An 18,536-nucleotide genomic window follows, 5' to 3' on the forward strand; every position below is an offset into this window, starting at 1 on the left:
TGCAATAACAGTGCTACAGGTGATGTTTCAGCAGCCATAACTCAGGTAGTCAGTGATCATCTTGACACATGAGGACTGATAGCCCGTATACACGTCAATCCTGCCTAGTTTGACAGCATCTAATCATACTAACTATAATGTAACATATGGAATTTGAGTACCATTGAATTCCAGAGAAATCGTTAACATGCAATTTCGGAGGGTTTTCCAAACCTTTTTTAATGCATCAGTCCAAGCGCACCAAGCCAATCACACGTTACAGAAATTGAAAACAATCCTTGCAAAAATAAAATTTGTGGCTATTAAAAAAAAAAGACTTGTGAATCTCAGGGAGGTCTCACCTAACATTGGAACATACTTTACCCCATGTTTGTTTTGCTTCCTCCAGCTCAGAGCTTCTCAGGTAAAAAGAAAAATGAAAGAAAAGCCCAGCACTAGCCAATTTTCTGAGCCAGAGATCAAGCTTAAAACATTCAGAAAAAGATGTTGTCATGAAAAAGCACATAAAAAGAAACCCATTAAGTGAAGAGTTACCTTTCAAGTGGAAGATGACAAGGTAGCAGTAATGCTGCTCTTACTGAGGACAACCAACCAAAGAAAGCCAGTGTCTCTCCAAGTGAATGGTAAGGTGACATGGGACAAATCACTATGCTGAGTTGTGTCACAGCTTCTCCTTCTGTAAAACATGTCTAATAATACCCCTTTTACAAAAACTATTAAGGCATGCTGCTGAAAAGCACTACATAGCAGCACCTTTTTTATTATCATCCAACAGAGGGCATCTAAGTAGAACAACAAAGACTGGCCACATTTCTTTCACCAATGACAGCCAGAGGCAATGTTCCTCTCAACTCTGTTTTCTCCACATGCCTTAAAAAGCAAACAAAATAAAAAACAAACAACCAAACACCACCAAAAAAAACAACGGGTTCATCAAACAGAGGTTTCAGATGGATGTACTTCAGCAGCTGAAGAGGACACAGTGCTAGCACATCTATACCTCAATACCTTCTCAAAGCTATGATACCTGCAACAAGTGATCCACGTCTGGATCGGAGCCAAAGCATCACATCTTAAGGGTATCTGCATGATGGCCAACAGTGAGTGAAGAGTTTTTAAGTAAGGTAGGACTCCACTGCAGCAAACTTGTTGTCTAGTAAGGCTAAGCAATAGCAGAAGAGGAATGCAAGGTCTTGGGAAAACATTGGTCTTCCATATACTCCATATACTAGCTTACCTTGAAATTCTTCTAGTGACATGTCCTTAAAAGAACAAAACCAAAATCCCCTGTAATCTAATTTAGGGAAAAAAACCAACCAACCAAAAATAAAAAAGACAGTGTGATTCCTCACACCTTTTCTCTGTTCAAGTTACAGCTGCTACTGTGTATTAAACTTCAGCTTTCAAGAAACAGCTACTCTTTTTTCTATTCCCCATTTTCACCAGTGGTCAACTCCTCATACTTAATCCTAACACAGCGTTTTACTCCAATCCCACCCTTAGCCTCATCATGTCTCCTCCTCATACTTTTCTCCTCTCCTGGAGCAAGACTTCAGCTTCCATTTCACAACCCTGTAGACATGGCAAGCAAGTCCATACGCCAGATTATCCAAACCACTCTGGGAGTTGAGCAAGAAATCAAAGTCAGTGGAGCAGGTCACAGGCCCTCGACAGAGGCCTTCAGTCACCCGCCAAGCACCTTTCCTGTTCAAGACGTGTCCAGAATCAGGAATAAACCAATGCTTAGGACAAATCCTAGCCCTCTGTCATAGTTCAGCCCTGATCGGGACCAGACTATGCAGTCTCTCTCCTGCTCCCCCCACCCTCTGAGAGAATAGGGGGAGATGATATAAGGAAAAATGCCTCAAGGTTTGAGATAAGGCCAGGGAGAAATCCTTAAAGTTACCATCACAGGCAAAACAGACTCGGCTTGGGGAAAAATACTCATTTATTTCTAAAACTAGCAGGAGAATAAGACAGGGAACAAGAAAACCTCCCCCCACCCCTCCCTCTTCCCGGGCTTAACATTATCTCTACTACCTTCCCCCGCAACCCGAGCGGCACAGGAGGGGAAGAGGGAATGGGGGTCGCGGTCAGTTCATCACGCGATGTTTTGTGCTGCTCCTTCCTCCTCAGGGGAAGAACTCCACACATTCCTCCTCTGCTCCACCGTGGGGTCCCTCCCATGGGCCACAGTCCGTCATGAAACTGCTCCGGCGTGGGTCATCTCTGCCATGGGGTGCAGTCCCTCCAGAACAGCTGCCCCAGCAGGCCCTCCACAGGCCACAGCCTCCTTCAGGCCTCCACCTGCTCTGGCGTGGGGTCTTCCACAGGCTGCAGGTGAATCTCTGCCCCTCCGTGGGCCTCCATGGGCTGCAGGGGGACAACCTGCTCCACCATGGTCATCACCACAGGCTGCAGGGGAATCTTGGCCAGGAGCCGCATTACTCCTCCCCATCCTTCTTCACTGACCTTGGTGTCTGCAGCCGTTCCTCACAAAAGGCTGGCAGACGCCTCTCAGGATCCTTTTTACATCTTACTCACTTCTCATCTCCTCTCCACTTCTTGCAGCCAGGCCAGGCCGCGTTGGGCCCAGTCGGCTGCCTGGCAGGAGGCCAGAGGGTGAGGCCTGCAAGGGCCACAAGGCTCGCGCCTCTCCCTCTCTGCCCTCGCTCAGCTGCTTCACATCTTCTCCCTTTTTTTTTTCCTGTTTTCCCCTTCTTAAATACGTTATCGCAGAGGCGTTATCATGGGACATTCTGCTACCAATTGGCTCGGCCTTGGCCAGCAGCGGGTCCTCCCTAGGCCCGGCCGAGTCCACTGAACAAAGGGGAGTGACTTCTAGCAGTTTCTTACAGAAGCTGCCACCTTAGGCCAACCCCCTCACCCAACAAAACCAGAACACCCTCCAAATTCAGTGTCTTGCACAAGACTTCCACAGGTAGTGGAGAATAGAGCTGATGAGCTCATGCAGGCATCTCCCCTGCTGTCACACTTCCTTGACACAGTTTCCTCAGCTGTGGTTTGAAAATCATCTTGGGGTTGTCCTTCAGCTGGCAGCACACTTGCTGCAATTACTCCCTTCTGCTATAAAGCCTTTTGGGTGTCTCCAGGGAGCCTGGGAAGGCTCTGCCAGCTCTGTATTGTACAAATGTGTGGAACACATAAAAGAAATTACAGATTCAGTGCCCCTTAGTTCACCTTCCTTAAACTCCACCTGTGAATTGTACAGTCACAGAGCTTTTCCCTAACTTAAGGTGTACGCATTTTTCTTCAAGCCCCATGAGAAGAGAGATAATGAAAGGGAGATGGGAGTAAAGCAGCAAAAAGGTCACTGAAGGGGAAACTCTAGCTTTTCAAATTTGAGCCTTTCAAGGAAAGAGTTGCTGATTTTCTCTTCCTGCAGAGTATCATAAGGCAGCAAGAAGGTCATTGTAGGGGAACACTGGCTTTTTCAAAGTCGAGCCTTTCAAGGAAAGAATTAATGATTTTCTCTTACTGCTGAGTATCACACCTGTTGGCGTGGTGGAACGCACAGAAGAGAAGAGGCTGTCTGTTGAAAACAAATGAAGTAAAGGATCTGCATTTTTTTTTTATGATTATGACTGTGTTTCCACCTCTAAGAATGATTATGTTAATTTACCCTACAAAAACAACACCAACCTCATCTCACGCTCTGGAACATGCCTGTTGCAAGTGGCTGCTCTTCCCTTCCTTCTCCTGAAAACTTTTAAACTCGATGAACAATTTAATGAAGAACACCAGAAGAGGGGAGGTCTCTGATGGCTGTTAAAAAAGTTTGATCTAATTACTGACCCATGAAGAAGAGGCAAGAACATGAGACCCTTCTCTGTATGACATTAGAGAGCCCACAGAGGTCTATAGGAAATGACTGGTTGCACTACTTCTGCAACTGCCCCTAAATGGTTTAGATGACTCCAGTTTCCATCTGTCTCATCTTCTAATTTGCACTCTCTCTTGTTTTTAAGTACCATTTTCTTAAAGGTATCTGGTAGAAAACTCCAGGTGACACCAGTGTTTATAATGGTCTGTATTGTAATTATAATTAAAAAAAAAATCAGTTATCAGTCATGTGTATGTAAAAATTATGCCCACTGATGATCTTCCATACTCCCCTACTCTCCCTCCCTGTTTTTAAGACTTAATGCTTCTGTGACGGCCACAAAGATGACCCATACAGAACTAATGATGGGGCACCATGAAAATAACTTTATTTGCTTTTCACTGAATTACAGTCATATAATATTGAGTGCTTCTTTCTCGCCATCCCAGGATGTACAGGTTTGTCTCTACCGAGATTATTTGATATTGATTAACAGTAGAGAAGTAGAAACAGCACAAATCTTTTTTTTTGAGCTGGAACCAACTCTACTCAGCATCACATGCTGCCAAAACAAAGCAGCAGCTTGTTCCTTGTCCCACTAGAACAGTAGCTCAAAAGGCCACATTTTAAAAAACCCGGATACTCACCAGTGCATCACTCTCATCACCTGGGTACTATTATAAAACCAAAAAACTCCACGTAGAACAACTATGGCATAGAACAACTTAGGAAATCTACAGAGGATGCTACAACATTTGTCTACTGTTTGCTTTCAGCTCCTCCAATCAGCCATATGCAGAACATGGCAAATGCTTATGTACAGTCTGTTCCACTTCACTATTGATATCTGAAAGCTGCTAGCAACATAAGCACAGTAACTGTAAAAACTACTGTACAATTTAGTGCATCTTCAGGTGGCTTAAGTGAACTCCAGCTACCTGCTCTGGAGTGGCTCTTGTAAAAGCCCACTTCCTTTGTTCCTACTGCTCATGCACCTCTGTGCAAGAGCTGCAATCCAGGTAAGTTACTAAACCTCCTCTGAACACAGCCAGAACATCAGATGGCAAGGAACCATACAAATAAATAAATAAATAACTATAAGAGTGCAGATACAGCACAACCTGCCCCTTGTGCGCACAGCACCCTAGAAAAAATAGCCTCTCCTTTGTAAGATGAACTGCCCGCTTTTACTAATAAAGAAAAATAGCAGCAGCAAGTGTGAATACAGGTAGAGTACAGTTTTCCTAAGATCACCAGTTTTTATTCAGTAACAATAAAAAGCTATTTAGCACTTATAAAAGTGAGTAATTCTGCCCATCTTGATTGTGATATGATGGGTTCTAACACAGTAGCAGAGATATCTTGGCAATTACACTTTCCGCTGTGAGCCATGCAGTAGTATCGTATTAAGAAAGTATTTCAATGAGATGGAAAAAGGAGTCCAAGCCAGGAGTTTACCTTTGACTGTCACTTTTGAAACACGCTAAGCAGGTCTAAACTAATATGAGAAAAGGATTCCCCTCACTGCACCTCTTCTTTTGGAATAATTCATTAGCTAAATACTTTTCAACCCATCCAGTCAAAGATTAAGTCCTAACTGGAGTCTCTTGCCTCATTTAAATGGATCCTACTAACTTTTCTTCTATTATAATCCCCACTGCTATTTTGCGTCAATCACTGCTCTGAAAGAAAACTCAGTAAATCCACCTTAATTATTTTTTTTAAAAACAGAAAAAGCTCTGAATTAAAATGTCAGTGACAATCTCTGTCATTAGCATAAAGAAGACTGGTACTTTTGAATGAGCAACTCAAACTTCAGGGATGGATGAAACATTCTTTTGTTATTTTTTCCTGTCTTCTCACAATTTTAAGATAAAGAGGAGACAAAAGTTATTGCTCATTGCAGGGGGAGGAGCTGAATAGCTCTAAAATGGTATCCACCAGCTTATGGGCTTTTTGTTGGGGTTTTTTTTTTCTTCTTTTTTCTCAATAAAGCCAACATTTTGACCCAGAGAATACAGAACTTGCCAAGATTTTCAAATATTCAGCTAAAGTTTTTAAATAATCCAAATGCCCTCTCCACTCTCCATTTGGTCAAAAAGAAAAGAGGTACGAGACAACTTCCACAGTTACCTCTTAAATTCCATTTGTTGTTATATACAAAAAGTTTCCTGGGACTCTGCCAGAATATTTAGGATCAAAATTATTACTGATACTCACTGCATAGTCATCAGGCCACAAAATTTATGGCATCCGTTCTGTTCAGGAAAAAGGAGACGTTGCTTTAACATCTATTAATCTGTCACTGTTATTTACATGGGGGAAAAGTGTTAATAAAGGCTGGCATTTTTCCCTGCTTCATTTCAGGTGCAGCACCAGATCCCGCTCAAAACTGGCTAGTACGCTGCCTGGAACAGGCTGTCTCCTCTCCGTAGCTGTACCGCGGATGCCTTCCAGCAGCATGGAGATGCCAAACCTGTTCTAGACTCTTTCCTGCCTTCTGGAAACATGACTATCCCTCACAGCATAATCACCTCCTTCTGAACACCTTTTAATTCTCATGTTGTAGGTTTTATCCCCTCTAGTTCTTGTAGACACTGCCTGTTTATGAATGCTGAACAGGAAAGCAAATCTGTGTATCTGAAGATGAAGCCCAAGCAAAACTGAAGCTAAGTTATTCTTTGTAATACAAGCCAAAACGGCACCAGTGGAGCTGACTTATATACTTTTACAAAGCTAGAGTTTATAACAACATGAAAGGTTATTCTGTTGGCAGGCAGTGATGACAGAGAAGCTGTGGCCAAACTCTGGCTCTTAAGCTGTTCTGTGTTTGCTTACACACAATTCAAACAAAGGTTCCCAGCCAAGGCTCGCCCGCCTGGTCAGCCGTGGATCAGTATGCACTGGCACACAGACAGCTGGGCAATCCAATCTTCCCAGCCTCCAATCTTCCCAGCCTTTGGCTAAATGAGCCATGAGAGGCTGGTGCCACTGGCTCAGCCTGGCCTCCTGACACAACTGGGCCATCATCACTGGAAAGCTGCCGCTCTCCCTCAGCTACATTACACGTTTAGGTTTCCCTTCCCTACTTCCCTATAAAGACATGCATCTCATGACTCGACTGGAGACTCTGACAAATGGTATGGAGTTGGGAAGGCTGACCTCCCATACACTACCACTGGTCTGTTATTTTCTTAATACAATAGCAGAGCAGAGAGGCGTGTGTTCAGCCTCCAGCAGTCATGCAGGAGACCTGCGTTCACCCATTCCTCTCACCAACTAGAAATCTGAAAGACAAGAAGTGATGCATGATAAAAACATCCTAACAACAACCTCTCCCTCCAGAAATGAGAAACCAAGTTTGTATTTGCGATCTAGTGAAGAGAAATACTTCCTGAAATGCTTGATTTAATCTCAGCTGAGCTTTGTGTAGCAGTCAGGAACAGTTAGAGTTATGCCTATAAAATATCTTCTCCACCCTCAGTTGAGTAGTCCTGATAAATGCTCTGGGAACAGCAAAACTGAATATTGCAATGCAACAAAAAACCCACAGGGTATCCTAGCCTGATGAAGAATTATATTAGGCTCATTGGACCAACTCCTAGCTGATTAAAAACATTCAGCACTTATCACATAACAGTGTAGTAATTCAATACTATTATTTAGCTGTATTTTCATTTGCATAAATAAAGCCAAGGAAAACACCTTCTCTGTGCTATAAATTGCTGCTCTTCAAGGTTTTTGAGAGTAGCACTTTCTTTTACTTGGGAGCTGCTTAATAAACTACATCCATCATTATTTAGCCTTCTCTTGTGTGTTGTGCTCTAGTCCTCCTGCTGGATTCCAAGAAGACAAATCATAGTGAATTACTAAACCTCTAATTTACTTTTGATTAAAAAAAACTAAAGGGAAGGAGAGGCAATATATACACACAGACAAACTGCTTCAAAGGAAATAGAAACTCTGGAAGATGCAACTATGGATTCTCCCACCTCTTCTTTTTTCTCCTTTTAGATTCCAAATGGACTAAAAATCAGCCTCACATATGCAAGGGAGAAGCTTAGATTCGCTGGATGGAAAGATGTACCTCGCACCAGTCAGTCAGACAACCACTCTCGCTGGTTTCAAGGTTACTGTTAGACTGAGTTAACCCTTTTTCACAGACATTTTTGTGCAAGAGAAAATGAAGCATAAAGACAAAATAGCTTCCTAAATTGTGAATATAAGGAACATAAATTCCAACTGAAAATGTAGTCTTGCACCACGAAAAGGAAATTATCCTCTAAACCCATTGACAGTACTACTGTAATACTGAACTGGCAAAATCATATGGAGCCACAAACTCAAATGGCCATCCAAGCCCGATAATAGCTACTTACTTCAAGATTCAATCCTACACTTAATCTCCCACAAAATACCCCTGTAAATAAATAACACATTTCCCAGAAATAGGTGTAACAGAATTATCATAAAACAGAATACAGTATTTGTTCATTCTACACAAACAGACACAGATTGGGAGTGAGCTTCTATTAATTCTGTTGAAGAACACAAGCTCTAACATACATAATGAATCTGTCAAAGATAATAAAATCGGAGAAAGCAACACTTCAAAAATTTTATGGGTTCCTTCTGGGTGAAAAACTTGATGAAAAAACAGTTTAAAAAATAGAGCTGTAAATTAAGTAAGAGACAACATACAAATTATCTTGACAAGGAAAGAGAAGGGCGGAGGAAAGGTATAACACAGCACACACATCAGACCTGGTGGTATAGCCATGGGTAACAGAACAAGAGAAAGAAATAACAAATTAAAAAATGCACCCTTTGATTGAATGGAGCATCACCTCTGTGCAACTCTCTTCCTTGTTTTGGTTTACTTATCAAGGCAAGACCAAGACTTACTTCCAGTGAGTCCAAAAGAAATGAAAACAAAATCAAACCCAAAAGGCAATCTTCATCCAAAAGCAGGAAATAAGCTCTCTCCAATTTCTTCTTTAAGTGGGATGAAAAGAAACAGAAGAAATAGCTTTTCTATGTAAGAGGCATCCTAATTTAAAAATATATGCTTTTTAGAAACTTGAACTTGCAAAGGCCTGAGAGTCCCCATCTAATCCTGCAAAAACTTAAAAGCACAAGGTACGGCCCAGCTCACAAGTAAACATGTACTAGTGCTGTATCTATTCCCTCTGCTGGACTGGGATGCCTAGCAAACCATCACTTAGGTTTGTAATCACGAAGGAGGTTGGCACTAACTATTAGTTTGAAAATGCGAGAAAGCAGCTGATATTTCTGCTGTCACTGGCTATGGGCAGTTCCTTTTCAGCCAAGAGATGTGGTAGTCAACTAAGGACAACAAATTACCCCTTCTACATCCCTGAACTTACATGTCTGGGCTTGAACTATCCAAAGGTCAAGCACATGCTTAACTGTTTTGCTGGTAGCCACCCAGGTGACTACCATCAGCTCCTCTCTGTGTACAGACCAGCTGGATCAACACAGATTTTAGGAAAATCAGGTCCTCTGCCCTATAACATATTCCCTTTTAAACTGGTCAGCACTTTCTTAGGTACACGCTTCTCTGGATGTGCCATGTACATACATTTGTGGGTATCTATATGAAATGCTGCATAATTTTCTAAAAGCCCACAACTCCACACAACTCCATGTTTAACTGGCCAAAGCACAATTTCAGTGGCTGCCAGCTCAGCAGTGTCCCTCAAATTAGCCAACTGTTACAATCAGTTTTCTGTTTACACTGGGAGGGGGTGGGGGGTGTGGAGAAAACCACACACACTAAAATAAAAATAGGCCAAATCTGTCTCACTCTGTGTTTATCTGGTCACTTGTCTTATTTGTCTCACTCTGTGTTTATTTTTACACCTATATTGTGGTTTAGCCCTGGTCACCACACAGTTTCTCGCTCACCCTCCCCAGTGGGGTGAGGGAGAGAATTGGGAAGAAAGGAAAACTCGTAGGTTGAGAAGAAGACAGTTTACTAGAACAGCAAAAGAAAATTACAATAATAACTGAATATAAGGATACTAAAATATACAAAATGAACAATGCACAATTTCTCACCACTCGATGTCCAAATGACTGATACAGCCCATCCTGAGCAGCGATCATGGAAACGAAACCGAGCAGCAAGCAAAGGAGCGAGAGGGAGAGAGCAAGATGTCAGAGATGCTCCCCTCTGCAGGCAACCCCTGCTTATATACTGAGCATGACGTTTATGGCATGGAATACTCTCCTTGGCCAGTTTGGGTCATTTATTCTGTGTCTTTCTCCCAGCTTCCTGCATTTGCACATTAGCAAGACCTGGAAAGCCGAACAGTGTCCTTGGTCTCATTAGCAACAACTCATAACCTCAGTGTGTTTATCAACATTCTTCACATACAAAATACAAAACACACTGACCACTGAGAGGAAAATTAACTCCATCCCTGCTGAAACCAGGACAACTTATACACACACATATATGTGTATATGTATGCACGTGCAAATGTAAATCACTGAGATGAATCAAGACAAAGGTGACTCAGGAGCTGAGGTATAAAGCTTGGATTCAACTCCAGTTTCTGCCACAGGCAACTTCTGAGACCCTTGGATGTCATTCAAATTCAGATGCTTCCTAGTTTCTCATTCATTTCATTTAATGTGAGGCACTCTGTGGGATATTCACTTTACCTTCAGGTACCTTCCTATATTAGGAGACCAGGCTCCCCCTGCAGCCAGCCATAGAAAGAGGCTGCCCAGCAAACTGATCCAGAAAAGAAGCTCCATATATTCAAAACACACTGGAGGACCTTCTTTCTTTATTGAATATGTAACTAAAGCTAACTTTAACTAAGGCAGCTAAAGTCTTTGCCTGCAGTGTGGGTGTGTGCATCTGCATCAGCCTCCCGTGCACTTTAGTTCCAGTCCATAAAACAGGAATGACAACACTTCACTATCTCATAACTGTTTCAGGAGAATAAGCACATGAAAGGCTGGGAGATGTCAAGGTACTGAGGTGATGTGGTCAAACAGGTGACAGACAGTGACCTAAAAAGAACAGATTTTAACCCTTGAGAGGTTTGTGATGCAAAGTGGTGAAGATTCAAGCAGACTTGAATCACTTCGGATGTACTGTGTGTGAAGAACCAGCCCATTCAACAGTTTTACCTTGTGTTCTTGGGAAGTGTACTCGTTTTGTGTAGTGGAGGGGCAGGGGGCTACAAGTGGCAGCTTCTGCGAGAAGCTGCCAGAAGTTTGCCCTTTGTCCAGTGAACCTGGCTGGGTCTAGGATGGACCCACCACTGGCCAGGGCCAATCTCATTGTTGATACTGATAACGCCTCTGTTATAACATATTTAAGAAGGGGAAAATAATTAAAACAAAAAAGAAAAGAAAAAAGAAAAGGAATGAAGAAGCAGAAGTGGAGGCAGAGACAGGGAGGCGCAAGCCTTGAGAGTCTTGTGGCCCTCACCCTCTGGCCTCCCGCCGGGCGGCCGTCTGGGCCCAACTCGGCCTGGCCTGGCCAAGACAAGTGAAGAGAGGAGATGTGAAGGGAACCTGAGAGGCGTCTGCCTGAGCCTGATCGTGAAGAATTTCTTGTGAGAGGAACGGCTCCAGATGCCAAGGTCAGTGAAGAAGGAGGGGGAGGAGTAATGTGGCCTCTGGCCAAGATTCCCCTGCAGCCTGTGGTGCAGCCCATGGTGAGGCAGGCTGTCCACCTGCAGTCCCTGGAGGTCCATGGAGGGGCAGAGATGCACCTGCAGCCCATGGAAGACCCCATGCCAGGGCAGGCGGATGCCTGAAGGAGGCTGTGGCCCGTGGAAGGCCCACGTTAGGGCAGCTGTTCTGGAGGGGCTGCACCCCATGGAAGAAACAACCCATGCTGGAGCAGTTCCACAAAGGGCTGTAGCCCGTGGGAGGGACCCCATGCTGGAGCAGGGGAGGAATGTGAGGAGTTCTTCCCCTAAGGAGGAAGAAGCGGCGTAAAGCGATGTGTGATGAACTGACTGTAACCCCCATTCTCTATTCCCCCCTGTGCCGCTCACGGGGAGGAAGGAGGTAGAGATAATTTAACATTAAGTTAAGCCTGGGAAGAGGGAGGGATAGGGGGAAGTTGTTTTTTTGTTCTCTTTCTCATTATCCTGTTCTAGTTTTATTAATAATAAATTTAATAATAGTTTTCCCCAACTCAAATCTGTTTTGCCCGTAATAGTAACTTGAATGATCTCTCCCTGTCCTTATCTCAAACCTCGAGATTTTGTTATAATGTTTCTCTCCCATTCCCTCGGAGGTTGGGGGCAGTGACCAAGAGACTGCGCAGCTTGATCCCAAGCAGGGCTAAACTACGACAGGAGACCTCAGGTGCTCAAGACACCAATACTTCTGTAACTTTAATATCACCTTGAAGAGTTGCAGGAATGTATTTTAAATGCATTATATTTACCCTTATACACGATATCCATACAGACACATACAGCGTTAACTATTTCAAGGTCCCCGCAGAGAGCTGTTAGCATAGACAGAACATGGGTCTGCATACTGTTTAAGCCACATGCACCATCTGCTCCAACATTTTAATGTAATTTACCAGGCAAGAGCTGAGCAGGAAAAAAACTGCTAGATGAAAGATATTAAATTTCCCCTTCCCCAAAACACCCCCTGCCGCTTGATATATGAACCTAGCTCACCCATAACTAAAATTTGATTTAAGAGCATATTCATAAATTAAAAAAAAAAAACAACAAAAAACCCACAAAGTCCTGTGTCTGCAAGGTAACATTGATATATTTTTTTCTTTTAAATAATGATCTGCTTCCCATGTCCAAACTGGTAATCCTTTTGCCAAAAACAAAACAAAAAGGAGAGGACAGGTTAAGAACTTAAAGATGTTACTTCCCCTCAGACAGCAATTTTGATGATCTTCAATAAATGAGTAAAGAAAGATTTATTTACTGCAGCATTGAAGCCAAACAAGTTCTACATGTTAAGACTTGCATTTGGCTGAAGGTGGCAGCCCTGGGCCAAGTACTATTTAAATTTTGGAAATAAATCCTGCAACAGGATCTGTAGAAGGGTTTCCAAATTGGAAAGATTTACACTTCAAGGATCAGGTTTCACTAAGGAGTACACTCAAGACAAATAAGCTTCCACCCTTGAAAACAAAAGCAGCGATTTGCAGAAGTTATGACAAACTTTTTGTCATGTTCAACTGTATTCAGTAAGATGTTTAGACAAGGTTAGCAATTTTTTCTTCATTAGAAGCACACATAATATTAACAAGAAATACAGTACTAAGGAAACTACCTTTACTATAAATTAAGGATATTACATACAATTGGAAGGCCAAGACTGCCCAGCAACTTTCAAGACTGTAATTGTATGCAAGCTGTTGAAAAAAAGTTCCCTTACAGAAAGCCCAGTGCCTTCTCATATCCTTGCTAACGCTATGACAATCTCCTACTATTCATGCTGGAAAGCTGACATTTCCTCTTCCACTCCCTACACCATTCCCTACTATGTTCAAGCTGACAAGCAAAAATAAAAAAATAAAAAAAAATTAGTTTCTTAAGACTGGAAATACCAGTGTTGCCTTCTGATGTGGAAGGCAGAAAAATCAGCAGAAAAGTCTTACCAGCTCCTTTTACTGGTAGCCTAAATATGACTGCCTTCATGATTAATAATCTTAGGAAACAAGACCTCAACCTGAGCTCCCACCCAGAGCTGGATGGCTGGCTGTGTGCTAGGATGTTTCAAACCACCAGCCAGTGATCAAAAGCAATTATCTCTGTCAGTCATCCCACCAAAACCTCCCTTCATTTTTCAACTCAACGCTCATTAAAGGTCAACATCGCAAAATGAATATTAAGAATTACCAGAAAAGGAAAAGAGAAGGCAAAGTCTTTATGCTAATCTACGAAATCACCATATGTCCATAGCTTGAACATTACACACTGGCCTCCTACAGCAGAAACCTAGAGAAGATGCAGGCAGGAGTGATCACGACTATTAGAATGTATGGATCAGCTCCCATGCAGGGAGGGACTGTCTGACCAGGACCCTCTGGCCTCGAAAGAAGTCAGTGATGAGAGTTACAACTGAGATCTAAACAAATCCTGAGTGGCTTAACCAAGGAAAAAGAAAACAGGTACTCACTGTATCTTCTCACATGAGAGAGGAGCTCCAACTAGAACTCTAACTCGTTGCTCAAAACAAAAAGGAAGTGATTCCTCATGCAAGTTAAGTTATCCAATGTCTTGCTACGAGACACTGCAGATAGTAAAGGTTTACAGGGACTCAAAAACACTTCATCAAATAAATGGAAGACAATTCCACAACGGCCACTGAAAATAAAGCTATCATTTTCAGCTCAGGAACTGACAGCTGCAGGAGCATATCAGGGAAGGATCAGCATAATCATGCCTGTTCTACTCAGCTTTAGGCACCTGACTGGGATGCCATCACGATACAGGAATACAGGGATGTCCCGAACTTTGGTTTGATCTGGTGTGCCACCCTTAGGTTATTTTCTTGCATATCTCAGGAGTTCAAAAACATCACGAGAAGTCTTACAAAAAAAAAAAAAAAATTGAATTATCTTTTATAGATTTTTTTGTTTTGTTTGTGAGTTGGTTTGTTTGAGGGGTTTTTTTGAGGGGGTGTTTATTTGTTCAAGGGTTGTTTTTTTTTTTTTGTTTGGTTTGGTTTAAACAATTGAGAGTTTTAGTCTCTTGGTTTTGGGGTGAATGTTAGTCCAATTTTCATGCCTCCATCCCCAGCTAACATATTCTGCAACATTGAGCACTGAGAACATTGCCATTGATTTCAATTAGCAAAGGATCACACCTTAACTGCTTCCAATTTCACAGGTACTAAGCAACACTGTGATTGCAGCCTCTGAGTAAGCAATGTCCTGTATTCAAAGGTTTGAATCATATAACTCCATAAGAACTTGGGAACTTTGGCACCTACCAATGAACACTACCTCTGCAAATCTTGGACAACAAACTCGAAGCACAGAAATAAATACCTTATATGCCATTAATTTATATTAATTCTACAGAACCATAAAATTAACCTGTATCCTCATCATGGACCTAAAACTGGGGTTACTTGCTACTATACTGTAAATTTTCTATATTTTTCCCAGTATTAACCAGAATAAATATAACTTTTACTTATATCAAAATTCTTATATAATATTCCTATTGAAGTTACATATTCAGGTACAGTTTAAGATTAAAAAAAAAAAAAGAAAAGTTAAACAGTATAAGAAATTAGATTTTATACTTCTTATTGAACATTAGATTATAATAATGATCTTCTATGTTCATATTACAGTAAATAATTACTCCAGTTTAGCATCATCAGCCTTAGGGTAACATGTAACATCATTCCTCACAACTCTGTACAACTTCACAGTAGTGCACATTTTTTCAACAATTATATAAAAACATTATAATAGCGTATATTTTTTCTTTTTAAAATGGCAAGTATCATTGTTAGAAATAAGGAAATAACACCATTTTCTCTGTTTTGTTAGTGGCAGGTCACTTTCCTGAGTGCGAACAACTCTTTAAAAATACTCAATAGCTGGATTGGTTTTAATGGAAATTATTCTTACAGCTTATCCATGCACCAAGACCTTGCTTGCTGTTAACACACAAAATCTGAATGGTTCAGAAGACTGCATCATTCGTGCTACCCAGTGAATTACTAAGAATGAGGATGGCTGTCCCTTCTTGGGCAAATCCTCATCTGGTTTAACTTTTTAAGAATGTGACATTTCAAGGGTGAGATACAACACTGAGGAAGTCTACGCACGATAAAGCAATGAGTTGTGACAAAAAGCGCTGTTCTGTTCTGTTGCCTCTTGTATCTGGGTTCCTTATCACACCTGTGCTGTGTAGATTTATGTCAGAAGCCAGAAATCTAGCTTCTTAAGAACATGCAGACAAAAAAAAATGGCTACAGAGACTCTTCACAGACTTCAAAAGGAAAAAAGCAGAGGAAGAAAGCAAGTGATGAAGAGTACTATCAATATACTTGAACAGATTTGACAATTTTTGCCTATAGCCAATATATTTCTATTTACATGTACTAAATATCTCTATCATGTTCTATTTAAGAGTGGTTGAAATCAAAGAAAGGCTCCTTCCGAAACATAAGAAGGCATCAGAAAAATTCAATAGGATATCCTCATAACAACTTCACAAATTTCACACTAATTGCATGGGACATTAAAGCTACAACAGAATTCTTCACTGGAGACTAAAGAAACCTTAATACGATCTGTCAGACCATTAAAATTTGCTGCATTAGGAGGTTAACCTCCAAGAACTACAGTGAGGTTATTCTGGGCAAGGAGTTGTCACTATGAGACCTGCAAGTCCAATAGAAACTTCTGCCAATGTATTAAAACATGCTTAAGGCTAATGCCCTGGTCCCTGGTCTTTTCATCTCTCCACAGGGCTTCTTCAGTTCTTCTGCATTTTTGTTTTGTTTCATATATGAATATACATATTTTCAACAAAAAAAAAAAAAAGAAAAAAACCATTCATCTGTGCTGACTTAAACTGACTGTTTAAACTATAACCGCCATAGATAACCAGGCACATCCAACTTGTGCTTTGACTGGCTGTTTCCGATTGCCTTGCAAACCAGTCTTTCGTATTCAACCAATAACACACAAAACAAAAGGACTTGATGATTTTGAAGGTAAAAGCTCTGTTCCTTCCTCTTAGAAAACATTTTCTTATGGAAGCCAAAGCAATGCTTGCCAGCAAATGCTATATTTCAGAAATACGTATTTTAATAGTCGATATCAAGCAAACATACCCGTAAAACAAAAATCCAAATCTGCAAAATACTAGAAATGTTATTGACCATATTTAAAAACTACAGTTTCTGCAAACTCATCAGTTTCTTCTCCAGTTTTTAATCAGCAAGCTATACAGTACACTACGAAAAGATCTGCATTCGCCCGGTGAACTGGCACATCAAGAGTGAAATATTCCTTCAACATCAGCTTAGACAGCCAAAAAATGAGCAGCATTTCTCTCTTTCATTCAGTCCTACTGAGTTGTTTTCTGGTACAGCCTTGAAGAAACTGAGAGAGGAATGGGAAGTTTGCAGTGCCTATTCTAGACATCTGACAAAGAAGAGAGACAGAGCATCTAGGCTTAGGCACCAGCATTTACTCCTTCATCGGAGGAGGTACGTTTGCGGTGCGAGTCACAGCTCTGAGGTTAGATGCTTCTTCTTGGGCAGTGAGATACTTACCTGTAGTTAAAGAATTTCATTATAAGTGAACAAATGGTGGAAATAAAAAAACAAAAAAAAGCTGAACACCCCCCAAAACCGCAAAAAAAAAAAAAAGAAAAAAAGAAAAAAACACCCACCAAACCCCAAAACCTAGTGTTGTTCCGGCAGTTCATCTCAGTTTCTTTTTCCTGGAAATCTCCATTGACTGAAAATAACACAACCTCCAATAAAAATGAACAGGCAGTATTCAGAACAAAAGGCGCAAGGATAGAGCTTATTGGGAAGTCAACAAGTCTCCTCAAGTTTGATGAAGATCCTATTTCTTGCTGATCTGCACTCATTTAAAATTGAAGGCTTTAAAACTAAAACTTTGGTGTTTCAAAGAGATGTAGGGATCAGAGTAGTAAGTAAAGGATGTAAGTAAAGGATGTAAGTAAAGGATGTAAGTAAAGGATGAAGGATATTCTAAATGTTAAAAAAAAAAAAAAAAAAAAAACCACCCCAAAATCCTAAAGAAACTATTAAAAATTCTGCTGTTCAAATTTGGGATGGCTTTGGAAGGCATTTGAGTTCTGCTAGCAAAAAAGGATGAAGGAGCTAGGAAAGAGAATTTTCACCTTCATCCTTCTTCCACAGAGAATCTCCTTTCTGGCCTTCTGGATATTCAATTTGGGGCAAAGGCAGCTTGCAGTCTTACACACTCAAAAAACCCCAAAACTACAGACTAGTAAAGTGAACTCAGCTTCACCATAAATAGATGCAAGTTGGCATGCCAGGAACCTACTGGGGTTTTAAATTGTTGCAAAAGAGGATTAAAGAAAAGAATAGTCAGAGCAGCAGCACGCAGGCAGACTGGTGTTTAACTCCTTACCTGACTGAAAATGTGAACGACCTTGTCCTCATTGTTACTTGAAACCAAATAGGCTAATTGTTAGCTGACACAAATTATGAGCACACTTTTTCCTCATTTTTGGTAAACAAATTCCAATGCTTCAATAAAATCTGAGATATGTAGACTCAGCTTTTGTAGGTAAGTGTTTTTGCAGAGCTACTGGAAGGAGCAGAAAAATAAAATCATGGCTACATAAAGTGTAATCCTCTATAAACAAAGTGAAAAAATGATTGGCACTTCCATAACAGTCTTTGAATTCTATAAAAATATCTTGTTAATAAAGTGAATCTCTTTTTGTTTGTTTGTTCTAATTAATAATACAAGCCTAAAGGTCAATCAAGGGTAGACCCGAGTTACTAAATTCATGAGTTCTTGCAAGATTAGAATTACAATAGTTAGGAGAGTTCTCATGCAGAAGGGATATAATTTTGAAGACTGTAATTCAGAAAGGTGAAGAAGAGGTGAGGCAGATTATATTGAAAATTTTGACTGCTGTAGACACCTGCCCATTGGTGCTTCATGCACATTTGTTCACATACA

At 41.1% G+C, this 18,536-nt stretch overlaps 1 protein-coding gene across 8 annotated transcripts in view; it reads right to left on the reverse strand.

Annotated features, from left to right (window-relative positions):
• FARS2 (phenylalanyl-tRNA synthetase 2, mitochondrial) overlaps positions 1–18,536 on the reverse strand; it is a 252,522-nt gene that overhangs the window by 149,997 nt on the left and 83,989 nt on the right. Inside the window, exon 5 of one of the 8 annotated variants that reach the window (XM_086740265.1) lies at positions 16,741–17,122. The exons of the other annotated variants lie outside the window; for them this stretch is intronic. Within the exon in view, the coding sequence (XP_086596391.1) occupies positions 17,037–17,122 (86 nt within the window). The 3' untranslated portion in view covers positions 16,741–17,036. Of the gene's footprint in view, positions 1–16,740; positions 17,123–18,536 lie in introns of those variants that run through there. 8 annotated transcript variants of the gene reach the window in all.

Source organism: Chlamydotis macqueenii, chromosome 2 (genome assembly GCF_036417535.1).
Source record: "Chlamydotis macqueenii isolate bChlMac1 chromosome 2, bChlMac1.mat, whole genome shotgun sequence".
Lineage (NCBI taxonomy): Eukaryota > Metazoa > Chordata > Aves > Otidiformes > Otididae > Chlamydotis > Chlamydotis macqueenii.